The sequence below is a fragment of the Trichomycterus rosablanca genome, chromosome 9 (assembly GCF_030014385.1).
Source record: "Trichomycterus rosablanca isolate fTriRos1 chromosome 9, fTriRos1.hap1, whole genome shotgun sequence".
Lineage (NCBI taxonomy): Eukaryota > Metazoa > Chordata > Actinopteri > Siluriformes > Trichomycteridae > Trichomycterus > Trichomycterus rosablanca.
Window position 1 is genome coordinate 37,862,210 of NC_085996.1, and position 27,672 is coordinate 37,889,881.

Below are 27,672 nucleotides of genomic sequence, written 5' to 3' on the forward strand. Positions count from 1 at the left end.
TCAGTTCAAATCCAATGCAGCTTCTGTTGGGCCCTTGAGCAAGGTCCTTAACCCTGTCTGCTCCAGGGGCGCCGTACAATGGCTGACCCTGCGCTCTGACCCCAACTTCCAGACAAGCTGGGGTATGCAAATAAAGAATTTAATTGTACTCTACATGTGGAGATGTATATATACACCGATCAGCCATAACATTAAAACCACCTCCTTGTTTCTACACCATAAAGGAGCACTTTGTAGTTCTACAATTACTGACTGTAGTCCATCTGTTTTTCTACATTCTCCTTAGTTTCCTTCAGGATTAATAAAGTATCTATATATCTATACCTTTTTAGCCTCCTTTCATGCTGTTCTTCAATGGTCAGGACCCCCACAGGACCTCCACAGAGCAGGTATTATTTGGGTGGTGGATCATTCTCAGCACTGCAGTGACACTGACATGGTGGTGGCGTGTTAGTGTGTGTTGTGCTGGTATGAGTGGATCAGAAACAGCAGCGCTGCTGGAGTTTTTAAATACCGTGTCCACTCACTGTCCACTCTATTAGACACTCCTACCTAGTTGGTCCACCTTGTAGATGTAAAGTCAGAGACGATCGCTCATCTATTGCTGCTGTTTGAGTCGGTCATCTTCTAGACCTTCATCGGTGGTCACAGGACGCTGCCCACGGGGCGCTGTTGGGTGGATATTTTTGGTTGGTGGACTATACTCAGTCCAACAGTGACAGTGAGGTGTTTAAAAACTCCATCAGCGCTGCTGTGTCTGATCCACTCATACCAGCACAACACACACTAACACACCACCACCATGTCAGTGTCACTGCAGTGCTGAGAATGATCCACCACCTAAATAATACCTGCTCTGTGGGGGTCCTGTGGGGGTCCTGAACATTGAAGAACAGCATGAAAGGGGGCTAACAAAGCATGCAGAGAAACAGATGGACTACAGTCAGTAATTGTAGAACTACTAAGTGCTTCAATATGGGATATATATATACAACAAATAAAGGTGCTCTTGCACCCCCCCTCCTTACATGTCAGAAGGTTGTCATTTAGACAAAGGTTATTTCATGGCTATGGCATTGGTTTAGTGAGACTGGGACTAATAATTCTGAGCGAAATTGATTATTATTGTGATGGCATAGTGGGTAGCACTGCCGCCTTACAGCAAGAAGAACCCCAGCTAGGCAGTAAAGGTCCTTTCTGTGTGGAGTGTCTGTGTGGGTTTTCTCCGGGTGCTCCCACTTCCTCCCACAGTACAAAGACGTGCAGTCAGGTTAACAGGAGCAAATAAAAATTGCAGTGTGTGTGCCCTGTGATAGACTGGTGACCCGACTGGGGTGAATCAGATCCACTGTGACCCTGACCCGGGTAAAAAGAGATGGAAAAACATACAGTGAATGAGTGAATGACTTAATATTTAAATGTTTAATGTGTGTAATAGCGTTTAGCCCAGAATATTGGGTTTAGGAATAAAGCCATATTCAGTTCCAGGGGCCCAACTCCAAAACACATGATTAAACCAATGAACCAAATCACAAATCCCAACCGCGGTTTTGTTGATAGCACCATGTGACAGAGAGAATATCAGGAAAATGTATAGAAACAGAGAATGTAGGTCTATAAGGAAGCGTTTTAGCTGGGTAAACCAGATCGCCTAAAGCCTGTCGTCACACACTTTTATTTCAGAATGACCTAATACAGTGACTCAGACTACCAAAGCATCTTCACTTCCTGTCTGTTCTGAGGTAATGAACAGGTACTGAACAATGGTGTAAAAAGAAAAGCAAATATTCATCATAGTAATCAACACAAAAGATTGACTCGTTTTTAATGCCTGCTGGGTCATATGGGAATAAGAATGGGAATATTTGGAACAAATCCACCTTAAGCATTTGTTCCAAAAAGCTCTATAGTCGTCTCAACTGGCCATAAAGTTTGAGTCAAGTTTAAGCAGCATTTAGCAAACTTCAGGTACTTAAAGTGGTGGGTAAATAAAATAAAGAATTTCTTCTGGTACACCTTTCAAATAGACTCGAAGGTGGCATATAATTGTAAAATTTAAAACTTATATGTTTTTATTCATTTTTGACTCTTTAATAATTCCTCTCAGTGTGTGTAGGGGATAAATAGACTTGTGTTTTCCTTCAGTCAGAGTTATTTCATCCTAATAAATGCCCCAAGAGTGAATATGGGCATCTTTATCTGTGTAGCTGTTTTAAACACATTTATTACTACCTGATCTATGAAGATGAACTAACTATTGTCTAATTTCATCTTAAAACTCAGGTGAACTTAAAAAGTAACATATACATAAGGACGTTTCATAAATGTTTTGTTTGTAAGAATGTTTGATATTTTAAAAAAATAACAGTAATGGTGATGTAAATTATAAATTGCATTAATATTATTTTGACAAGGGTTTTTTAGAGTAAATTTACCTCAGCCATTGCAATTTAAGTTGACATTTCCAGCAGAGGCTTTTTAATTAAAGCTACTTCCAACTGTGACTAAATACAGTCTGAAAAATTGAGGGTTAAATGCCTTGCTCATGGGTCCAACAGTGGCAACTTGATGGCTTGAACCAGCAACCATCTGATTGCAATGTACTACTGCAAACACTATGGACACCAGTCAACAGTCCATCACAGGGCACACACACACACAGTAGCTCCAGCTAACCTGACTGCATGTCTTTGGACTGTCAGAGGAACTCAGAGCCCCCGGAGGAAATCCACACAGACACGGGGAGCACATGCAAACTCCACACAGAAAGGACCCGGACCTCCCGACCTGGGAACTGAATTCAGCACCTTCTCGCTGTGAGGCGACAGTGCTACCCACCAAGCCATCGTTCCACCTCCACTGCAAACCACTTTAACCTGACCTGACCTGACATTTACATAATCCTGTCTGGCTATTTGGGGTAACATATGAAAGCATGACAGCATAAGGAAAGACTTTAGACTTTAGTAAATCCATTCCTTTTATGTTCAGCACCAAAACATAAAGAGTGAAGATTTAATGTGTGATTGAATCACCTGCAACTAAAAAAAACAATCCTGTTGACTGAAACCAAAGATCATTTTAAATCCTACGAAACAAATTATTTTTATATGTATGTTTAGCCATTTAGTGTGTAGCACTGTCACCTCACAGCAAGAAGGTCCTGGGTTCGATCCCCAGGCGGGGCGGTCCGGGTCCTTTCTGTGCGGAGTTTGCATGTTCTCCCCGTGTCTGCGTGGGTTTGTTCCGGGAGCTCCGGTTTGGAGACATTGAATTGCTCTATAAATGAATGTGTGTGTGTGTGTGTGTGTGTGTGATAAGCGGATAAGAAAATGAATGAATGTTTAGCCATTGACCCATATGTCACACCTTTTCTATTATTCTGAATGTACCTAGTGACTCCAACTAACACATAATCCTAATATGTTTATAATCAGATACTGAGCAACAATTCAGAAAAAGTGAAATTAGAGAAACGTACTTTATAAGGAAGTTTGTAGGAAAAACACTCATACGCCAGCTTTCCACTGGCTCCAGGCTGGTATTTCCAGCTGTACAAGACCAGGCTCTTTTCATTATGAATGAGGAAAGACTTATAACACAAGAACTAACATCTTCAGCTGGTTTTTAGCTCAAATAACACAAATGTATCATTTCTTTTGTAGTTGTATGTACTATGCATGCATCGGTTTACAGTTTCTATTTTGCTCTCTCTCCAGACAAAAGATGAACCTCAAATGTCTTTCTACTCTCTTCATCTGTGCACAAAAAAACACAACAGAATTATTTCTATGTTTAGTGCAGTACACTGTGTAGCCACTCGGGTCTCAGCGGTGGTCTTACTAATTGCCTGAAGCAGCACAGCTCACATTTATTAACACTTAATAAATATACTTAATAGTTCTATACTTAATACCTAAATTCAGTTATAAGGAGGGGTGTATCTATACTTAATAAATATACACTGATGAGACATAACATTAAAACCACCTCCTTGTTTCTACACTCACTGTCCATTTTATCAGCTCCACTTACCATATAGAAGCACTTTGTAGTTCTACAATTACTGACTGTAGTCCATCAGTTTCTCTCCACAGAGCAGGTATTATTTAGGTGGTGGATCACTGACATGGTGGTGGTGTGTTAGTGTGTGTTGTGCAGGTATGAGTGGATCAGACACAGCAGCAATGTCACTGATGGACTGAGAATAGTCCACCAACCAAAAATATCCAGCCAACAGCGCCCCGTGGCCACTGATGAAGATCTAGAAGATGACCAACTCAAACAGCAGCAATAGATGAGCGATCGCCTCTGACTTTACATCTACAAGGTGGACCAACTAGGTAGGAGTGTCTAATAGAGTGGACAGTGAGTGGACACGGTATTTGAAAACTCCAGCAGCATTGCTGTGTCTGATCCACTCATACCAGCACAACACACACTAACACACCACCACCATGTCAGTGTCACTGCAGTGCTGAGAATGATCCACCACCTAAATAATACCTGCTCTGTGGTGGTCCTGTGGGGGTCCTGACCATTGAAGAACAGGGTGACAGCAGGTTTAAAATGTATGTAGAGAAACAGATGGACTACAGTCAGTAATTGTAGAACTACAAAGTTCTTCTATATGGTAAGTGGAGCTGATAGAATGGACAATGAGTGTAGAAACAAGGAGGTGGTTTTAATGGCTGATCGGTGTACTTGTACTTGTAAATAAAAAAGGGTGTTTCTATACTCTCATTTAATATACGTAGATGTACAATAATAAGGGGTATAAAGATTTTAAATATATATTTATTTTATTCACTAAATTGTTAAAAGGTTGCTGATGGGGGGATTGAGGGGGTTGAATCGTTTTTCAGGCACAGTGGAGACTCGGGGAGGGAGCAGAACTTCAGGGCTACATTAATTGAAAAGTTGTGGAACATGGCCGTTGGTTTCCAGGTCACGTGCAGAGCTAACACACCTGCTTCAGCACCTCAGCAGGGCCGACAGGCCGGCGCGCTGTTTACAAAGCAAGATCGGAGCCAAAATTCTAATGAAAACCTGAAGTCGGAGCGGCGAGAGGTGAAAGCTATCTGATGCCGGTTGTGTTATTCGGAGGGCCGTGGGGGATGGACGGGGTTTTTTTCAAAAGCACAGCAGTGATCCTCTTAAATACACCTCCTGAGGGACGGCCGCGGAATCAGAAACACGAGGTGGATATTTGAGAAACCACTGTGTTTAAGTCCCCCCGTGGGCTTTGTGGGATACGTCCCGGCTCTGCCTTCACCCCGAAACAATGGAATGTAATTGTATACACAAATGAGTCTGAACTAAATAAATCTGGTCCATTTGGTTGGTTGTCATACCAGACTTTCCTCTAAACTGTCTCTAGGTGTGAATGAGTGAGTAAATGAAAGAGTAAGTGTGATGCCCTGCAATAAAGCTGGTTTTATACATTAAAAAACATTTATTTTATCATTAATTAGAAAGATTTTACTTTCTGAAATTCTCAGAAACAACATTAGGAAAACCTACGGGGCTAGACCACCACCTCAAGCATTTCATTTACATTCTTATTTGCAGCATTTAGCAGACGTTTTTATCCAAAGCGACTTATTATTTAAGCAAGTGAGGGTTAAGGGCTGTGCTCAGGGGCCCAACAGTGGTAACTTGGCAGTGGTGGGGCTCAAACTGGCAACCTTATGATCACGTACACGTCTAGCACATAGATGATAGATAGATAGATAGATAGATAGATAGATAGATAGATAGATAGATAGATAGATAGATAGATAGATGGACGGACGGACGGACGGACGGACGGACGGACGGACGGACAGATAGATAGATAGATAGATGGATAGATAAATGGATGGATGGATAGATAGATAGATGGGTGGATGGATGGATGAATAGATAGATATATTAGACGATAGATAGATATTTTACATTTTCAGCATTTAGCAGACGTTTTTATCCAAAGCGACTTACACAATGAGCTGAACACGATGAGCAATTGAGGATTAAGGGCCTTGCTCAGGGACCCAACAGTGACAACTTGGTGGTGGCGGGGCTTGAACCGTCAACCTTCTGTTTACTAGTCCAGTACCTTAACCACTGAGCTATCACTTCCCTGATAGATAGATACTTTATTAATCCCAAAGGAAATTAAGGCCTCAGTAGCAAGTTACATAAATCAATAGTAATAGTACACACTACAAATATTCACATCATACAAACAAGTAACTGTATAATCACAACAACACAGTTTAGGTCAATCTAGGAGGGTTAGCAACCCTTCAAAGTGTTTTGGTGGGTCCAGAGTCTTACCCGAAAACAACAGACACAAGGTAAGAATCTCTCCCTGGACAAGGTGATAAGGCAGATCTACACTCACCCATTTACTTACTGACAGCTAAAATAATCTACCTACTGGCTTGTTTTGCACAGGCTGGAGAAAACGCCACTGATTCGATTAAATTAGATTAAACTTTATGGTCATTGTGCAGAGCCAATGAAATGCAGTAGCATCTAACCAAAAGATATTAATTATTTACATATATTACAATTAAAGTGCAGCAGTGACCAGTTAAGTGAAATTGAGGGGACAAATTTACAGAGTAGTAACATATTTTGTAGTATTTATTTACAGAGACACACCTGACAAGTGAGTATATTATTTGTAATATTGTATAATGATCTTGTTTACTAATTGATTCCTCTTTTGCTGATGGCAGTTAGTGGCACCTTTCCAGTCGTGTTCGCACAGCCATTAAATAATGAAGCAAGCTTGTTTCAGCCCTTCATGCTCTGTCGGTTCGATTGAAGAGGAGCGGGGGTGTAAAAACTGTCGCTTAGATGCTCGGTGGGGTTCCAGCGCCCTTCCCGCACTGTGGGGTTTCCCTCCGAAACACCCCAGCCTTCGGGCTAAGAGATAAGCTGATCCACACCTAAACACAAACCCCCATTGTCTAAACCCGTCTCCCAAAACCTTAATTCAATACAAAATTATTTGTGTAGCATTTTTAACAACAGTTAATGTCACTGGGGCAGTGTACACACACTGGGTCTAATCCCTCGCTAATAGTAATGCTGTCATGGATAAACATTGAAATAAAACTCGGAAACTGGAAACCAAACTGAACCCATCCTCCTCTGGCGACTCTGGGTAATTTAATTATAGTAGGAAGAGTATAAATGAGATTAAGAGACTAAAATAAATGTTAATACGAAAGCAAATTGTTTAAAAATGATTATTCTCTTAGATTTTCATCTATTTATTTACGTCTAAGTAAAAAAATGGCAATATCACATATCAGACATTTCAGGTAAACAAGTGTCCCTTACTATACAAGTATCTCCCCACTTACTGTATATTTTAGATATTTAAATATAATACACTTCCATTGTGGCTTTTCTCCAACCTTTTCATCATGATCAAGTTGCCCTAATGTTGGGGTGGTTCTAATGTTTTGGCTCATCAGTATACGTGTAGATAGATAGATAGATAGATAGATAGATGGATGGACGGATGGACGGACGGACGGACGGACGGACGGACAGATAGATAGATAGATAGATAAACAGATAGATGATAGATAGATAGATAGATAGATAGATAGATAGATAGATAGATAGATAGATAGATAGATAGATAGATAGATAGATAGATAGATAGATAGATAGATGATAGATGGATGGATGGATGGATGTACGGTCGTACGGACGGATGGACGGATGGGCTGACAGACAGACAGACAGACAGACAGACAGATAGACAGACAGACAGACAGATAGATACATGTCAGTATGATAGATAGATAGATAGATAGATAGATAGATAGATAGATAGATAGATAGATAGATAGATAGATAGATAGATAGATAGATAGATAGACAGACAGATAGATAGGTGTCAGTCTGGTAGATACAGTGTATCACAAAAGTGAGTACACCCCTCACATTTCTGCAAATATTTCATTATATCTTTTCATGGGACAACACTATAGAAATAAAACTTGAATATAACTTAGAGTAGTCAGTGTACAACTTGTATAGCAGTGTGGATTTACTGTCTTCTGAAAATAACTCAACACACAGCCATTAATGTCTAAATGGCTGGCAACATAAGTGAGTACACCCCACAGTGAACATGTCCAAATTGTGCCCGAAGTGTCAATATTTTGTGTGAGCACCATTATTATCCAGCACTGCCTTAACCCTCCTGGGCATGGAATTCACCAGAACTGCACAGGTTGCTACTGGAATCCTCTTCCACTCCTGCATGATGACATCATGGAGCTGGTGGATGTTAGACACCTTGAACTCCTCCACCTTCCACTTGAGGATGCGCCACAGGTGCTCAACTGGGTTTAGTCCATCACCTTTACCTTCAGCTTCCTCAGCAAGGCAGTTGTCATCTTGGAGGTTGTGTTTGGGGTCGTTATCCTGTTGGAAAACTGCCATGAGGCCCAGTTTTCGAAGGGAGGGGATCATGCTCTGTTTCAGAGTGTCACAGTACATGTTGGAATTCATGTTTCCCTCAATGAACTGCAGCTCCCCAGTGCCAGCAACACTCATGCAGCCCAAGACCATGATGCTACCACCACCATGCTTGACTGTAGGCAAGATACAGTTGTCTTGGTACTTCTCACCAGGGCGCCGCCACACATGCTGGACACCATCTGAGCCAAACAAGTTTATCTTGGTCTCGTCAGACCACAGGGCATTCCAGTAATCCATGTTCTTGGACTGCTTGTCTTCAGCAAACTGTTTGCGGGCTTTCTTGTGCGTCAGCTTCCTTCTGGGATGACGACCATGCAGACCGAGTTGATGCAGTGTGCGGTGTATGGTCTGAGCACTGACAGGCTGACCTCCCACGTCTTCAACCTCTGCAGCAATGCTGGCAGCACTCATGTGTCTATTTTTTAAAGCCAACCTCTGGATATGACGCCGAACACGTGGACTCAACTTCTTTGGTCGACCCTGGCGAAGCCTGTTCCGAGTGGAACCTGTCCTGGAAAACCGCTGTATGACCTTCGCCACCATGCTGTAGCTCAGTTTCAGGGTGTTAGCAATCTTCTTATAGCCCAGGCCATCTTTGTGGAGAGCAACAATTCTATTTCTCACATCCTGAGAGAGTTCTTTGCCATGAGGTGCCATGTTGAATATCCAGTGGCCAGTATGAGAGAATTGTACCCAAAACACCAAATTTAAAAGCCCTGCTCCCCATTTACACCTGGGACCTTGACACATGACACCAGGGAGCGACAACGACACATTTGGGCACAATTTGGACATGTTCACTGTGGGGTGTACTCACTTATGTGTCCAGCTATTTAGACATTAATGGCTGTGTGTTGAGTTATTTTCAGAAGACAGTAAATCTACACTGCTATACAAGTTGTACACTGACTACTCTAAGTTATATCCAAGTTTCATGTCTATAGTGTTGTCCCATGAAAAGATATAATGAAATATTTGCAGAAATGTGAGGGGTGTACTCACTTTTGTGATACACTGTAGATAGATAGATAGACAGACAGACAGATAGATACTTTATTAATCCCGAAGGAAATTAAAGCCTCTGTAGTAAGTTACATAGATCAAAAATAATAGTACTCACTATAAAGATTCACATCATACAAACAAGCACCTGCATAATCACAACAACACGCTTTAACAACAGGGCCTGTGGGTACATATGGAGGTGTTATTTTGGTATACATCGTAAGGCTGGTATAGACTGTAAAGTATTAATTATAAAGTATTAATTATAAAGTGTACTACAGTGCAAAGATTAAAAAAAAGTTGTAGATGGATGTGCAAAGAGGTGCATATGTGCCTGTCTGTGTAAACATAAACTCTGTACTTTAAGTAAATATCAAGCCAGATCAATTTACAATCCCATTAATTTACCCTGCCAGGCTTTTTTCACGTTGGTAACACAATAGGGAGTCACGCCAAGTAATCGTGCCTTAACATGTCTGAGGTTGAATTATTTTGCATAGAAAATGAAAGGAGTTTAACAGCCATTGGCAACATCTGCAGTATCAGGGTTTCAGAAAGCACCAGTAACTGATGCTTCAGCACAACCGATATGATCGATTATTTGATTTAAAAAAAATATGAGATAAATAATTAAAAAATAATATATCCACCGTAATTAAAATAGAAATAGGGGGTCTGTTTGAAAACCTAGTGAGCTGCATTGCTGCCTTCTGCCTACCTGATCAGCTGCCTCAATAAAGAGGATTCTAATTAGACATCAAACTCATTAGGCAGATTATTCAGACATGATTAAGTCATCGCAGTTTTGGCTTACTAAGCTAACACAGTTAGCCTCAGGCTATTAAACTAAACTGTCCCTGACAAGTTCAAATTTACAGATAAATGAGACAGTTACACCTTTGTATAATTGCACCTTTATATAAATTAAACATCAATGATAATTTATTTCATTTTTTTCTATTTTATTTCTGCATTTTCTCCCTTTCTCTCTCGATTTAGTGTAGTCAATTTGTCTTCTGCTGCTGGTGGGTCCCTGATTGCAGTTGAGGAGGGTATATTGCTGCTCACGCCTCCTCCGACACGTGTACAGTCCTAGTGGACCCCTTCTATTCACTCATGCGCTCTGCACAGGCGCCTCTATCTGCTAATCAGGGTCCTTGCACAGCGTTTAAAGTCCCCACCCACATAGTCATATCGCCCTAGCAGACACGGTGGCCAGTTAGTGTCTGCTGCAGGCACTGCCAATTATGCCGGCTAGATGGCGCCCAGCCGACTGGTGGCAACGCCAAGTCTCGAACCGAGGAGAAGGACTGGCACAGTAACAAACCATTAATTAAAACCATTAATACGTGTGTACTTTAATACTTTTTGCTTTAATGTATCTTGAGCTGCTGTAATAACTGGCTTTCCCTAAGGGATTAATAAAGTGATCCATCAATCTGTCTGTCTATCATCTATCTATCTGTCTGTCTATCTATCTATCTATCTGTCTGTTTATCTATCTGTCTATCTATCTATCTGTCTATCTATCGGTCTGTCAGTCTATCTGTCTTTCTATCTATCTATCTGTCTGTCTATCTATCTATCTATCTATCTATCTATCTATCTATCTATCTATCTATCTATCTATCTATCATCTGTCCGTCCGTCCGTCCGTCCTTCCATCCATCCATCCATCCATCCATCCATCCATCCATCCATCCATCCATCCATCTATCTATCTATCTATCTATCTATCTAATTTAAATAAAAATGACCTGCTTTGAGATGTGAGATTTCATGTGACAACAGCAGTCTGAGCCTCTGTATGAGCCATCCAAGACGGGTTAACCATTTAAAAATCACGTCCACTCAAAAAGCGTATCCACTTGACCCATTCGATATCATCATCTTGACGTTTTTGTTTGTTGAACTCGTTCTGGATCACTTTAACTGTCCTTCCAGTGAAAGCACTTGCTTGGAAACGCTGAGGCCCTGAAAACAGCTCGGCGTGTACAAACACAAACTTTTCACCTACACAAACACTCGACAGCTTTTACTCTGTTTACACAAACACAGAGGGATCAGAGGTGCTTCTGACCGTCCATCAGCTGCCCACGTGTTAATTCCAGAGAGAGTTTATTGGGACGTAAATAAGCTCCGACGGTTATGGTGCAGTTATTACTTTGGGAAAGTCCCTGAACGCGTGACATGAGGATGTCTGAATATGCGTGTGTGTGTGTGTGTTATTTAAACTCTATTTATTAAGAATTTCAAAAACAAACCCCATAACTTTTCTACATCGTCACCTTCCGATGCATTTTCCCAGCGTCGTACCAACTTTTTAATGCCGTCAGCAACAAATGTTTTTGGTTGAGCTTGTAGCGACTGATGCAGAACTGCTTTCACATCATCATCACATGAAAATCTTCTTCCCATTAAAGCTTCTTTGAGCGTCCAAAAAGGTGGAAATAAGATGGAGCTAAATCCGGACTATAAGCGTCTCTCAGTCTCTCAGACACGACCGATTACTCCTCCTCCCTCCTACCCTCACCGCTTATAACCGCAATATAAAAGTGAGGGAACTTTTTGAAGATCCCTCAAATATCTGTAACTTTTTATATACACTGACCAGCCATAACATTAAAACCACCTCCTTGTTTCTACACTCACTATATAGAAGCACTTTGTAGTTCTACAATTACTGACTGTAGTCCATCTGTTTCTCTGTATGCTTTGTTTCCCCCCTTTCACCTTGTTCTTCAATGGTCAGGACCACCACAGAGCAGGTATTATTTAGGTGGTGGATCATTCTTAGCACTGCAGTGACACTGACATGGTGGTGGTGTGTTAGTGTGTGTTGTGCTGATATGAGTGGATCAGACACAGCAGCGCTACTGGAGTTTTTAAATACTGTGTCCACTCACTGTCCACTCTATTAGACACTCCTACCTAGTTGGTCCACCTTGTAGATGTAAAGTCAGAGACGATCGCTCATCTATTGCTGCTGTTTGAGTTGCTCAATATGGCAGTGAAGTTTGGGGTTCGCTTACACACCATCAATTCCATAATTGGGACAAACATCCATTAGAGACCCTGCACACAGAGTTCTGTAAAAGCATCCTAAAGGTGCACAGACACACCACGAACAATGCGTGCAGGGCAGAATTAGGCCGATTTCCACTAATTATCAACATACAGAGAAGAACAATCAACTTCTGGAACCATCTAAATAAGAGCGACCCCCAATCTTATCATTATAAAGCCCTGAAACACCAAGAGCTGAGCAAACATACCAGTCCCCTCATCCAACTGGTCCTGAGTCACTGCACCCATACACCACTAACACACACAGATACACCACTAACACACACAGATACACCACTAACACACACAGACACTGTAATAACACACACAGATACACACTAACACACACAGATACACCACTAACACACACAGATACACCACTAACACACACCGATACACTAATAACACACACAGACACTGTAATAACACACGCCGACACACCACTAACACACACTAACACAATAAAGACTCAGGAACAGGAGAAATCTGTAAATCCAATTAGAATAAACCAAATTACACAAAAACTCAGAACTAAATATCTGAATTATTGGGAAACTAAAACTAAAACTCAAAGTAAAATGCAGTTATTTATTATTTGTTGTTATTTATTATTATTATTATTTGTTGTTATTTGTTGTTATTTGTTATTTGGCCCTAAACAGACACTACAGTGCAGCAGATTATCTGAGCGCAGTATCCGACCCTAAATTAAGAAACACCCTGACGAGGTACAGACTGAGCGCACACGACCTGGCCGTGGAGACGGGGCGACACACCCGGTCCTGGCTGCCCCGGGAGGAGAGGTTGTGTCAGCACTGCACTCTCAGTACAGTAGAGACGGAGCTGCACTTCCTCACCCGGTGTACCAAGTACCACCACGTCCGCTCCCAATTCTTCCCTAAATTTAATAACATCATCCCCAACTTCACCTCCCTCCCAGACCCCGACAAACTGCCCCACCTACTGGGGGAGCACAGAGAGAGCTGCACACTAGCAGCACTCTATACACACACCTGTCACCAGGTGAGGGACAGTGGGTGACCATGTCTCATACACACACACACACACACACACACGCACACACAAACTGATCGTTTTTCTACCTCATTAATGTAAATATTATAATTTTTATTGTTATTATTTTTGCACTGTTTTTATTAATATTTTATTCTATTTTATAATATTTTTGCACATGTAACTGTTCTGTATATTTTTGTTCTTTCTTATTTTTATTTTTATATTTCCCTGTAACTTGCTTTGGCAATACGAATGTACTTATTTGTCATGCCAATAAAGCTTCTTTTGAGTTTGAGTTTGAGTGTGTGTGTTTAGGTAAAGAAGGCTGGAGAGGTGTCAAAATGTGGTGCCCCCCTCCTCTCTGTAAGTTCCTGGGCAGTTCGCACCTCCAGTAGGGGTGATTATCCTGTTGTAAGAAGCTTCACAGTGGGTTCACACACCCCGTGAAATTTCACCCCTCTGGTCAGACTCTGCCCCTCACAAGAACTCCAAATGGTCAGAATAACCAGATGAAGGCACATGGGAAGAAACAAGAGGGGGAAAAAAATCGGGGTATTGACCTCTGACCGCTGAGTCTATTCTTGTCCGGGCGTGTTTCAAGGGCGAGCACGAGGAACAACTGTGCGACGTCTTAATAACCGATGATGGACACACTCGAGATCGTCCGAACGTTCTGCTGGAAATACAAAGAACGCAGAACAAATGGTTGTTTCTCCTTCCTATTTTAGAACAGGAAAACCTGTCGAACGGCTCCGCTTTTGAAGACGGCGTGAGCCCGAAATCGAAACAGGTCATTATATACACAGCAGGGCGGGGCAGGGCCTAGAGCGGCTTTACCAACACTGCAGGGTTCAGCAGCTGAGAGAAAGAAGCAGACAGGTTCATGTAGTCACTTATATGAGTCAGAAACGGATCGCTGACTTTTAAATGTCCAGCGCGCAGACGACGCAGCAGCTGTTCTGCAGACGGCCGGGTGAAACTGATATCATGAAAAGCTACATGACTAAAACGTTTGTAGACACACAAAACATAGACATTGTTGTGAAGTCACTATACACAGGTACAAAATGAAATTTTGCTATCCTAACAGCCTGCACTCGGCTGCTGAATTAGTTTCCCTGCTCCAGAGTCCACTGGGGTTGTGCTTTTTCTGTACCCATAAGTAAGCCATACAGCAATTTTGTGCAGATACACTGTAAAGTTCTCTGGGCCTGAGCACAAAAAGGGGCTCTGTGGTCAGACGAGTCCAGGTTTCAGGGTTTTCAGGGAAAACAAAAGTCAGGTTCTCAATGCCAAAGGTGAAAATTACCATTCAGATTGTTATCAGTGAAAGATAGATATAAAACTCATGCTGCCGTTAAAAGACAGTGGCTGCATCCGAATTCGCATACTTAAACATTCATTCATTCATTCATTCATTTGGTCCAAAGCAACTTACAGTACCGTGACAGTAATTTGTCTGCGCAATTGAGGGTTAAGGGCCTTGCTCAAGGGCCCAACAGTGACAACCTGGCAGTTATTTGGCTTGAACCAGTGACCTTTCAATTACTAGTCCAGTACCTTAATCGCTAGACTACAACTGCCCTGCAGTTCTTAACCGCTTATCCAATTAGGGTTGCGGGGAGGTGCTGGAGCCTATCCCAGCTTTTCAATGGGCGCAAGGCACACAGTAACCATCAGCAGGGCAGACACACACATACACACACATTCACTTATAGGGCAATTCAGTGTCTCCAATTAACCTGACTGCATGTTTTTGGACTGTGGGAGAAAAACGGAGCACCCAGAGGAAACCCACGCAGACACAGGGAGAACATGCAAACTCCGCACAAAAAGGACCCGGACCGCCCCGCCTGGGGACCTTCTTGCCCCATACTTAAACAGTATGTACTAAATTCGAGCTATGCTCTTTCAGTACGCAAGTGTGCGGTACGCATGCAACCTCGTACGTCCTCGTCCTCCACTAAGCTACTCGTAACGTTATTCAGGGTTGTACTTAATCATAACATTTTTCATTTTTGTCTTCCACTTCGAACGCCTTTGCAGCTCCAGTTGAATTATGGGACAGATTATCGGACCGCAGTGTGCTGTGTTTGCATATTTAAGAATAGCTGCCCATGCAGTAGGTCATCTGGGTACTTTTCACGTACTGTTTAATGAATACTCTGTATTCGGACACACTACCAGCTCTCACGTACTATTCAGTATGCAATTTTGGACACAGCCAATGCCAGAGTGCTTGATTGACCCACTTGCAGTCTGATCTGTTTCCCATTAAAACGTATGGCACATCATGTGGACGATCAGACAGCAGCAACCTTGGACTGTTGAGTAGCTTTTAATTCATGGCAAACCTGCCTATTTCTGGTTCTTGGATTACAACTGACCATTCAGGCAGCTTACAGTTTGGGTCTTCTTTCAGACCTTGGCAAGGGACCACTGTTCCATGCACGTTTTTAACTGGTGCGGTCAAAATATCCTATTCATGGGGAATGAATAGAAGAAGTCACTGAATATAGTCATTCATAATAACTAACAACAATTGTATAGCTGTGCTCAGTGGTTTATTATGCTAGCCCTCCATCGCTGAGATCCGGGTGTGAATCTCAGCATTGTTATCAGCCGGCCGGGCGTCTACACAGACTGCCGTGGCCTACGTGTTCTTAGAAGCAAAGTAATGAAATAATTACTGTAACAGCTGTAATGATGGTAGTTAAACTAATCACATTTAATGTTGCTCTATGTGAGTAAGTATGAATTAGGCCCAGGGGTGGGTGAGGAAGGCTAAGGCAGGGAATGAGAGGCTTTATAATCGTCACCTCATTTAAGAAAATAGAAATGCAGAGCTCCAGGCTAAAGGCCAATTTAAAAGCCTTGTAGAGCTACAACAAAAAAAAACCCCACCCACTGCTTATTCTGCTTAATATTGTAAACCTTTTTATATCACATTAACCAGCATGAACCCAGCAAGGTGAGTACAGTTACATAATCTCAAATCAAACCAGTATGATCTGATTACATCAACAATATTCATGCAGTCTCCTACACACAGAAAACACTTCCTTACAAAAGACCTCGCACAATTAATTACTGCCGGCTCACCAGGGAACAGAGGGGGCGGATTAGCTCAATCCTTCCAGCAGTTTGGCACAATTGCGACCATGCTGGAGACCTCAGCAAAGCCCAACCAGACCTCATTCAATTCCTATACATTGTATAATTTGTAAGCTTCAATGATAAATCCCACCGACACTGGTAACTGATTAACTGAACCCCCTGCAAGAGGCTGAAGTCACATGGGGCTCTTGAGCCACAATATTATGATCACCTGACAAAAATGCTGTCAAAACAGTGGTCCCACCTCTATAAGAGCTCTGAAGTTGTCCCCTGGTATCTGGTACCAGATTACCCTTCAAAATGCCTTGGTATTTCTGTGAATCCATATTTAACCATGGGGAAAGTTTTTCACCAAACAGTTCTTATTTTAATTCACTCCATAGAACTGTGTTCCAGAATTGTGTCCAAATTTCTTCTGGTGTATTCCAGTCCATTCTTCCTGTCCTTCTTGGTCAACAGTGCATCTTGGAGCCCAGTCATGAAGTCCTTGGATGCTCAGTAATCTTCATATAAGTATCACAGTACTTTTCATGTACTGTTTAATGAATACTACGTTTTCGGACACACTACCCGCTCTCATGTAGTATTCAGTATGCAACACACAGCCAATGCCAGAGTGCTTGACTGACCGGCCTGCAGTCTGATCTGTTTCCTATTAAAATGTACGTCACATCATGAAGTGGACAATCAGCCAGCAGCAACCTTGCTCTGCATGTCAAGCCTTTAATTCATTGCAAACCTGCCTAATTTTGTTCTTGGATTACAACCGACCGTCCGGACAGCTTGCAGTTTGGGTCTTCTTTCAGTCACAGTTGTCCCAGCCTTCATCTTCGTTGTCCTGATAATACTGCTAAAGCCTCTGGACACAATTGTGGGCGTTCTCCCATGAGCACGGGCAGGAAAGTTCGGAACTACCGGACAACACTCACAATGATTTCTCTAGAGGAGTACCTGGACTGTAAAATCTTCTTATATGCATTACTGCATTGCTTCTTAATGTTGTAACCCAACTTTAGGTCATACAGTATACTAAATCATTCATTTTCTTTGATTATTTACTGTATAGTAAAGACTTTACTTAAAGCAAAATCTACCTTTGTAGAAGAGTTTATCCTTTATTTCCTTAACATCTTTGTTTCTTTGGGGTGGGCTTTGATTATTTACAGTTGTAACTAAATGTTACGTGAGTGTTAAGTTAAAATGATTCCTGCAGAAGTAAAATTAGACACACAGCAACAACAATTAATAATTCGGTGGTGTAGAAAGTTCTACAAGGCAGCACGATGGCCAAGTGGGTAGCACTGTCACCTCACAGCAAGATAGTCCTGGGTTCGATCCCCGGGTGGGGTGGTGCGGGTCCTTTCTGTGCGGAGTTAGCATGTTCTCCCCGTGTCTGTGTGGGTTTTCATCCCACAGTCCAAAAACATGCGGTCAGGTTAATTGGAGGCACTGAATTGCCCTATAGGTGAATGGGTGTGTGTGTGTATGTGTGTCTGCCCCGCGATGGACTGGCGCCTCGTCCAGGGTGTTACTGTGTGCCTTGCGCCCATTGAACATCTGGGATAGGGTCCATCACCCCCCTCCCCCAATTCCTTTATTATTCATAACTGACTACGGCTGGTGGCTTTTTGTGCTTATATATCTAAACATGGGTAACGTGTAAAAGACTGTGCTTTTGTTTTTACTGTCATAATCAACCAGAACATTGGGTTATGTGTTTGAAAAACCTAAATTAAACACATTAAACAAAATAAAGTATAATTTTAGTTTGTTTACACCGTTTTAACACTACTGACCTAACAAAATGTCGAACAGGTACACGATCTCCCTCTAGTGGACATATGATGCCAACATTCAAAATGTATTTTCATGCTAAAATGCGATTTTTAAAAGATATTTATTGTAAATAAAGGTTGAATAAGTAAAATAAAGTTTAATATTCTTCAAGTTGCAACTTTTGTACATTTCCAGTATGAACCAGTACAGCAGAGGTGTACCTCCAGCTAACAAAATTACGTTCTGAGAACGTTCCCCAAACGTTCCATTTTGGTTGTGGGAACGTTGCATTGGAATGTTCCCTCAACGTTATTTTGTCCAGTTTTCTTGATGTTCTCAGAACGTTTTTTTAAAGTTATGAAAACGTTCATAGATCGTTACCTAAACCTCATTTGCAACCATAATTTAACGTTCTGGGAACGTTGTCTTGGAATGTTCTAAGTATTTTAAATTTTAACATTTTAAATAAGGTCCTCTGAACGTTCCATTTTGGTTGTATGAATGTTTTATTAGAACGTTCCTTCAACGTTATTTTGTCCAGTTTTTTGTCAGTTTTCTTAATATTCTCAAGACATTTAATACAAGTTAAAGAACAAACCCAAAAAACATTTTTAAATGTTTTAAATGTTACTTTAACATACTTTTAACATAACTACAGACAATGTTAATCCCTCTGTCTCTGATATATTGGATGAAGGAGATTTCAGGCAGAGAGAGAATCTGTTTAACTTTGCACATTTATTTGCAACACACACACACACACACACACACACTGAGCGGCTCATAACCGCAGTTTTTAATGCAGTTTTTATAATATCATGAAAAATAATAGTTTATCTTAAATATATTATTAAATAAAATATTATATAAAGCAAAACTGTTTAGTAGGAATCAATGAATTTAGTCTTACAGTGGTGCATCTTATGACCTCTTTAAATCAATGTAAATCAGTTAACTGTTCCGTTAGCTGGGCTAGTCCAGTCCAGTCCAGTCCCAATTTGTGTTTGCATTTCTTATAAACGTCTGACTGAACTGACTAGGTATAAAATAACAGTTCATTTATAATAGCAGATTTTAAAAAATGATTTTAAAAAACACATCACAATCATCCAACTATGAAAAGATTAGTTTGTCAAACGCTAAGTGCATGAATCTGCCGCTGTATTGCGCATGCGTCGTGCAGTTTTTATCTAAAGTAAAAAGAAAAATAATAAATAAATAAAATATCATGACCACATTTAATAGCTGCCATTGAGCAGAACACTTACAAAACCGTGTTGGACTTCAGGCAAGAATACCCTAACCAGGGCGCCAGTTAATTGCAGGGCTTCGGCCATCCACCCAATACTGTATCTTACCAATCATATCTGTGAAGACGTCTGTCTGGCCGATAGCACCACTGCCATTCATTTGAACCAGAAACCTGGGTTAGAGTAAAGACCACTGCACCACTCAAGCACTCATTAGACTTTATATTTTATTTAAAATACAAATTCTAATTTGTCTATGCATTTTTAGTTAACAAATGTTGGAATATTTAGAGTTTAAGGGTCAAAATAAAAAAATAAAAAAAGCTTATGACATGTAATTTCTTTCCAAGAAAAGAATTTCTTCGCCAAGTTATTTTCTTATCTTTTTTTTATATAATTTTTCTCCCCTAATCTTGTCGTGTCCAATTACCCTGATTGCGTCCTCTATACTGATTCGACCCTTCACCGCTGACTGAGGACGCCTCTCAACTGACATTCGCCCCCTCCGGCACGTACAGTCAGTACAGACTGCATTTTTCACCCGCACGAGTCGAGTTCATACACTTCACGGGCACTGTGTACAGAGGGCCACACCCCTATCAGCATTATTCCTCAGCCCTGTGCAGGCGCCATCAGTCAGCCAGCAGGGGCCGCAGTCGCACCAGTTATGAGGACCTATGATCCGACTTTTTACCCTCTAACCCTGAACAACAGCCAATCGTTGTTCATGCTGTTTCCCAGCCCAGTCGGAAAGACATTTTGTGTATGCCATGTTAGCGAAGTTTAAACAAATTTAATTCAACATGATCCTTAACAAACAAATTTCCATTAGTAGTTTATAATGTCAAAAACAAAAGGAGTTACAGAATAAATTTAGTTTGGTTAGTTTCTTATACATTTGATTAACTTTAAAAGGAAAGAAATGTCTAGATTACACTGTCCAGGAGTTGGAATTGACCTAATAGTGCTTTAAAATATTAATAATAATAATACAGCTCCAGTTTATTGCAAAAACCCTCATTTATGCATTAGGAGAAGACAGAATGAAAAGCTGGCACAGTTTACGATGGCTCTTCTACTTTGTCAGACGGCTTTACTGTAAAAAAATAAAGGACAACAGGATTTCTCGTGAATGAAAACACGGTTTTAAATACATTCTTAGGAATTAGACAAATATTCTGAGCATGTGGCAGGACCAGATGTGCTAATTTTACACAATACCCTTACCTGGTACGTCATCGTGTTTACCCTATTATCTCCTGACAGCTCTTGTACACGTGAACCAGACAATTCAGTCTTGGCTTTGAACTCTGAAACAGAACACAAATCATTCAGAAAAACTAAAAGGCTGACACGTTACAATTTCCACTCAAAGTGTTCATCAATTCATGTGCTAATGATGGTAACACTGCAAATGGTCATGCACTAATAACATTTAAAATTTTGGACACAAAGACAATATACACTGATCAGCCATAACATTAAAACCACCTCCTTGTTTTGTCACTGTCCATTTTATCAGCTCCACTTACCATATAGAAGCACTTTGTAGTTCTACAATTACTGACTGTAGTCCATCTGTTTCTCTGCATGCTTTTTAGCCTGCATTCACCCTGTTCTTCAATGGTCAGGACCCCCACATGACCACCACAGAGCAGATATTATTTAGGTGGTGGATCATTCTCAGCACTGCAGTGACACTGACATGGTGGTGGTGTGCTAGTGTGTGTTGTGCTGGTATGAGTGGATCAGACACAGCAGCGCTGCTGAAGTTTTTAAACACCTCACTGTCACTGCTGGACTGAGAATAGTCCACCAACCAAAAACATCCAGCCAACAGCGCCCCGTGGGCTGCGTCCTGTGACCACTGATGAAGGTCTAGAAGATGACCTGTGGGGGTCCTGACATGGTAAGTGGAGCTGATAAAATGGACAGTGAGTGTAGAAACAAGGAGGTGGTTTTAATGTTATGGCTGATCAGTGTATATGAATATACATGAATTAAAATGAATACAGACCTGAAAAAGAGGTACAACACTGCTGACACCATCCGGATCTGCTGAGTCTTTTATCAAAATGCACAAGTAATAGATGATGTTTTGCTGAAAATAAAATACAAGCATGTTGGTTCAGAAACATAGGGTGGTCATTTTATTCATTTCCTTTTCTTTAACTGCTTTATTCTGGTCAGGATCGCAATGGGTCTGGTTTCATGTGGAATCAGTGAATGCAAGGAATGAACCCACTATGGACAGGACGCAAATCCATTGCATGTCTGAGAAAATGTCTAGCCGGCCAGTAGGACCGCTGAGATTCGGACCTGGGTCTCAGTGTAATAGACCGGAGCGCTACCCAAGCGCCTATGTAGAAAATGTAATCAGAATGGAATTACTAATTTATTCTGTTTAATTTCTTAGAGTTTTTTTTTTTGCTTCTCTGTGCTTGTTTTAATGGACCTGCTTTCATTTCTACATCTTCCATCCTGGTAATTACACTCGATGCTGGGATTTAGACACTTCGTTCACACTTGACCATGCTTCAGTAAACGACTAGTAATGCCTAGTACACACAATTTAAACCAATCTTTCTGTCACTAACCTATTTTGGGGAGCTTCTTTATCCATCCCCCAATCAGCAATTAAACTTTCCAGCACTGGACTCTACATTTCATTATACACACACATGTACAGTATATATTTACATATATTATATATTGTGTTTTATTATATAGTTGTTATTACCATACCGATGTACAGTATAATAGTTATTGCATCTCATAGCTAATATTTTTTATAATGTTCTTATTTTTATTTTATTCTACTCTATTTTATTTACTCTATTTACTGTACTTACACTGTACTGGAGCTGCTGTAACACTCGAATTTCCTCCATGGGGATCAATAAAGGAATCTTGTCTTATCTCATCTTAGACAGCTCAGAATGTGTTGTGTCACACACTGTTCACTTTACATGCACACATTAGGCTCCAGGGATCCTCCAGATGGACAAAATAAATCATATATATTTTTATAAGCATATCTAAGGACTTACAGCTCTAATATGGACAGCAGAGGTACAGTCTATAATTACCATCATTGTCATTTTCACGTTATTACCACTGGTCAGAGTTACGGTGGAATACGGCTAACCGCAATGCAGTAATACACCCCAGACAGACAGCAATCCATGGAGTCCTTGGCCACCCCCTTTCTCAGACATAGCCAATCATGTCTATATGTACACGCCCGACCGATATTCTAGCCCATGACCACAGTGGTAGTGACCTAGCATAATTTACTGATGCTCCACCCGAGCACCTAAGTCTATCCATATTAGCCATTTCATAATTTAGATATTTTATGACTTATATATATTGTTAAAAATGACGTTGAGGAGTCTTTGAAAGTTTTGAGGGTAAAAATGACTTTACACCGATCAGATGCAGAAAGATCTAACAACAAACAAGCAGCTCCCGCAGAACAAAGCCCAGAGTTTACATGCTCATACATTGATTACATTTTAAAAAGAATAATGCATATGACAAAAATATGATCTCAAAATAAGTCCTTTTCACAGTATACAATGCTTCCTGGGGTTATGCTACAAATTTGCTAGCACAACAGTACAGCCAATAATGTCAGATCCTTTAGATACCACATTCAGATACACAAACTTTTACCTAACTGCTTTGAGAATGTTCCAGCATAATGTTTATGTACATCAATATTCCAAAAAGTCTAACGACTTACAACATTCAAGACATCAACAGGTCAGTTTACATTGTCACATCAAGGGTTTTCATTTGGTAACAACTTGCAACCTTATCTACACTACGAAAAAGCCACTCTTTCAATAATGGAGTCCACACCTATCCTGCAAAAATGCTCTGTTATTTTACATTTAATTTTAAATGTCATTTTTCTTTTGATATTTTTAGCACTGGAGTTTCACATGTGATGAAAATGTGATGAAATCATAACACTGTATTATCACATTGCTTACCATGTAGATGGCCTCGTTGATAACGATATCTTTGATCTTGCTCATTTCTATGAATGTCGTGCTCTCACGTCCGGAGGCATAAGTGGAGGACAGCTGGACACCTAGCGAGCCCACAATCAGCAACGTCTCATGATCCACCTTAATAAAATGCACATACAGCACCATTCCAACTAAAGTGGCGATGATGGCACTAGACAGAACTGCTGTGTTCTAAAGGAAAAAATAAACAATTTAGGAGAAACATTAGCCAAAATAAAAAAAACAACACCACATGCTCATTTTAGCTCAATGTCTAAAATCTGTTTCTTTTGTTTGTACTGGAGATACTAGCCTTATTGTGCCATGGAACACACGTAGCAGAGGTATGTGGCATTTATAAAGCTGTCATATTCAAGAGTTATTTTATTTAACAACATTTATTCATTATTGTTTTACCACCACTTTCCCCGAGCAGGGTCACAGTTTCTGGGACATTAGTTAGATAAACTGGATTCTGCTATGTTCAACTTCAAAATGAGCAAGACCACAGAATAAACAGATTTCTAGGGACAACTCCATGACTCAGTGTGGTGTAAAAAAGCAGAGGCTAAAATATTACAGTTTAAAAGGGTAACATCTTTACTTCCCATTGTTATTACATATAAGTAACTGTTTGATTTTAAATCATTTAAAAAAAAGCAACATCTTGCCGCTCAGGTGGCGCAGCGGTAAAAAACACACGCTGGAACCAGAGCTGGGATCTCAAATACATCGTATCGAATCTCAGCTCTGGCTGCCTGCTAAGGCTGAGCGGCCACATAAACCACGATTGGCCTGTTGTTCAGATATGGGTGGGACTAAGCCGGATGTGGTCTCTCTCTCTCTCATGACTGGTGCAATTACGACCTCTGCTGGCTGACTGATGGCGCCTGCACAGAGATGAGGAAAGAGTGCTCTCAGGGTGGTTCTCTCCGTACACAACGCTGAGCTGCACTGCACTCGTCAAAGTGTAGGTGATAAGATGCATACGGCTGCTGCCCACGTGTCGGAGGGGGCGTGGGTTAGCTTTGTTCTCCTCAATCAGAGCGGGGATCGGCATTGGTGGAGAGGAAGCATGACGCAATCGGGCAATTGGACGCGCTAAATAGGAAGAAAAAGGGGAGAGAAAAAAACAACAAATGTCGTTAAACCCTATCAATGCTTCCAAGTAACACGGTCATGGATTCAACCATATTTCTACCTAAAGTTTGTTGATGGTTATTAAAAGAGAAAACGGCTATAAAGGAATCACAGTGTGTTCCAATCATTCACAGTCACAAAAAAGAGCAGTTGCAGGAATCAGTGACATCCCAAGTCTATCATGACCCTTACAGGTGAATGTGAATAACTGACCAAAATCTAAAGAGTAATTATGTGTGAATTTGGCACCTTGTTTACTCCCTATTTTAGGCACATTTTCTCCAGTGTGTATCTGGAACATGTGAAGCAACATACCTCTGTTATAAAGAATGCAGTGTAGGCGAATAGCCACACACAGCAGGTGTACACCATCACCTTCCATAATGATAGTTTAGAAGAGCTGACAGTGAACTCTCTACAAAACTGGGTGTAATTCTGACTCGATAATGAAATCTTCTCTCCATTGATGTCCGTGAAGTCTTGTTGATCAGCCATGTTGTCCCACTTTTGTAGGTTTGAACAGTTTTCGTGCAGAAAAGCAGCTTTTAAGACTGAAGGTGTCCAGAAGCTGAAAGTAGTAGAGAGTAGTGTATACAACACACATTACACATACAATTAACACTAAACAATAAACTGTTTATACACACACACACACACACACACACAACAGTGCACATTGTAAACACGCTATACACCAAACTCATGTTTATACTTACTGCTCATGCTGAATAACACAGAATGATTATTATGCTATTTAAACTATTTAATATTTCCTTGAAGCTTGAATTATATCTTATAAGACGTCTATCATTGTGCAATGTGCAGCAATGAAACTCGGTGCGTTGCATTGCATTATGGGAAGTTGAGTTTACAACACGGATTTATCATTATCAAGCAAGCCAGTTATTATGTAATATTTCTCATTCAAAGCAAATTACAACTCTTAAACTGTTTATTTTGATAGAAAACCAGTGAACGAGATTATATAATATGTGTTAAATATCAGGACGCGTTTAATACTTCGGGTATAAACTACATATCCCGGCAAACCTTGCGACTTTGCATTAAAAACAACTCGATCAGCTGATAAACCTGGGAACAATCGCGTTTTCTTTCCGCACCCGTTTTTCAAATTAAGAGGCGATTGGTTGGCATTTAGACGCTACAAACTCTGACCAATTGAACAACCGAGGACGGAATTATCAGCCAATCATAGAAAAGAGGCGGGTTTTCAGGGACATAAAGGAAAACAGGTGGGAAAAATATCGCTGGCAACAACACAGAAATCTACCGGGGAGGGGAAACCAACAAGCTGGTTGGAACACTATTTTACTTTTTATTTTTTAAATATATTATAAGTCTTCCTTTATGATTAGTGAGACGTTTTTAAAATCTAAAGCGCCTGACGTTATTCCTGACGTTTAAGGGAATATATTGAAGCTGTTTTGTCTGAACAGGACTTGTTTTGGTGCTGGTCAGTGTTTACTAATGTAATTTGGGTAACAGAGACATTGTCTGAATAATCCTACAGTACAGGCTTCCACTGGGACTGTTAGTGTGTTCTGTATTATATAATCAGATTTAATGCTGGTGGGCATCGACCTTAGTTAAAGACTGGGTGATATGTTTTCTTCCTGACACGTATGCTAATGCTGGCTGGGACAAAAAGCTGAAGGTAAACAGTACATGTAGTAAACTGCAGTCAGCACTGTTTTGATATTTAAGACATTGTACTGATCAGCATTAGCTCTGTATTCTGTTTTAATGTTTCTTTGGTACCTAACATAGTTGCCCACAACCTGAGGGGTCAGTGCCAGCCAAGGCAATGAGAGTGTGGGAGCTGCTTTATTTAGACCTGTATAGATATTTGAGTTAATCAAGCACTAGGTCTTGATGTTTATGTAACATATGTGGCACAGGAGCTTGTTTTGCTTGTTGTATAAGCAAATCAGGATTGGAACAAATCATTCTATATTAGTGTAATCTGTAGTGTATATCTAGATTAGTAGAAGTAATAATGTATATTGTAGTGTAATTGCATACCTAATGTATATAAGTATTTTACAGATCTAGCTGACTTAATGGATCATTTCTGACTAAAGTAGAATAGATATACTTATATAGATACGTTTTGATCCTCTGACAGTAAACAGTTTATTCGTACATAATAATTATAATAATAAGATTTCAACACTCTTTAAATCTTAAAACAACAGCGATCAATACTGACCCACTTTGCACACATCACCCCGAGTGCCAAATTTTCTATGCATTGCATAGAAGTGTAGTGGATCTTCTGGATGCGGCAAATTGTCATAGTTATATAGACTTACTCTTTATATAGATATACTTGCCTATCTGACTAAACTGATTAGTGCCAACCAAGATAAAGGAGTGAAAACTAATATTAGACCCTCAAACAAGCATCTCCAGTCTTTCCCCCCCTTAAAGTTAGTATATTAGAGTCTGAAGACACAGTTTTCCAGGTTAGGGTACATTAGGGTAACAAATGATTTAGATAGACATTTAAAATCATTGTCTAAAAATTGAGTATTTTCACTTAATTACACCACAGTCAGCTGTACAGCTGTAACACAAAATTTAAATATATATATAGAGCAGATTGTAGTAATACTGAGCAGTGATTGGCTTAATTTAAAAACGTTCATTTATTCCCCTTTATTCAGTTTTTGACTGGCAACCTTAAAGTGATGGATATTAATTCCTAATCAGGAATCCCACCAAGGCAGTAAAGGTGAAAACTCAAACTCAAATAAAAAGTGTCAATC

The 27,672-nt window shown here is 40.5% G+C and overlaps 1 protein-coding gene across 1 annotated transcript; it reads right to left on the reverse strand.

Moving 5' to 3' along the window:
• Positions 1 to 19,933: 19,933 nt before the first annotated feature.
• On the reverse strand, positions 19,934 to 25,683 carry pigh (phosphatidylinositol glycan anchor biosynthesis, class H). Its single transcript, XM_063001453.1, has 6 exons — positions 25,600 to 25,683; positions 25,199 to 25,451; positions 23,726 to 23,935; positions 21,742 to 21,825; positions 20,952 to 21,034; positions 19,934 to 20,820 (listed from the first exon to the last, which is right to left on the reverse strand). Exons 2-5 carry the CDS (start codon positions 25,376 to 25,378, stop codon positions 20,969 to 20,971), a joined length of 540 nt encoding a protein of 179 aa, XP_062857523.1. The 5' UTR covers positions 25,379 to 25,451; positions 25,600 to 25,683; the 3' UTR covers positions 19,934 to 20,820; positions 20,952 to 20,968.
• Positions 25,684 to 27,672: the final 1,989 nt, after the last annotated feature.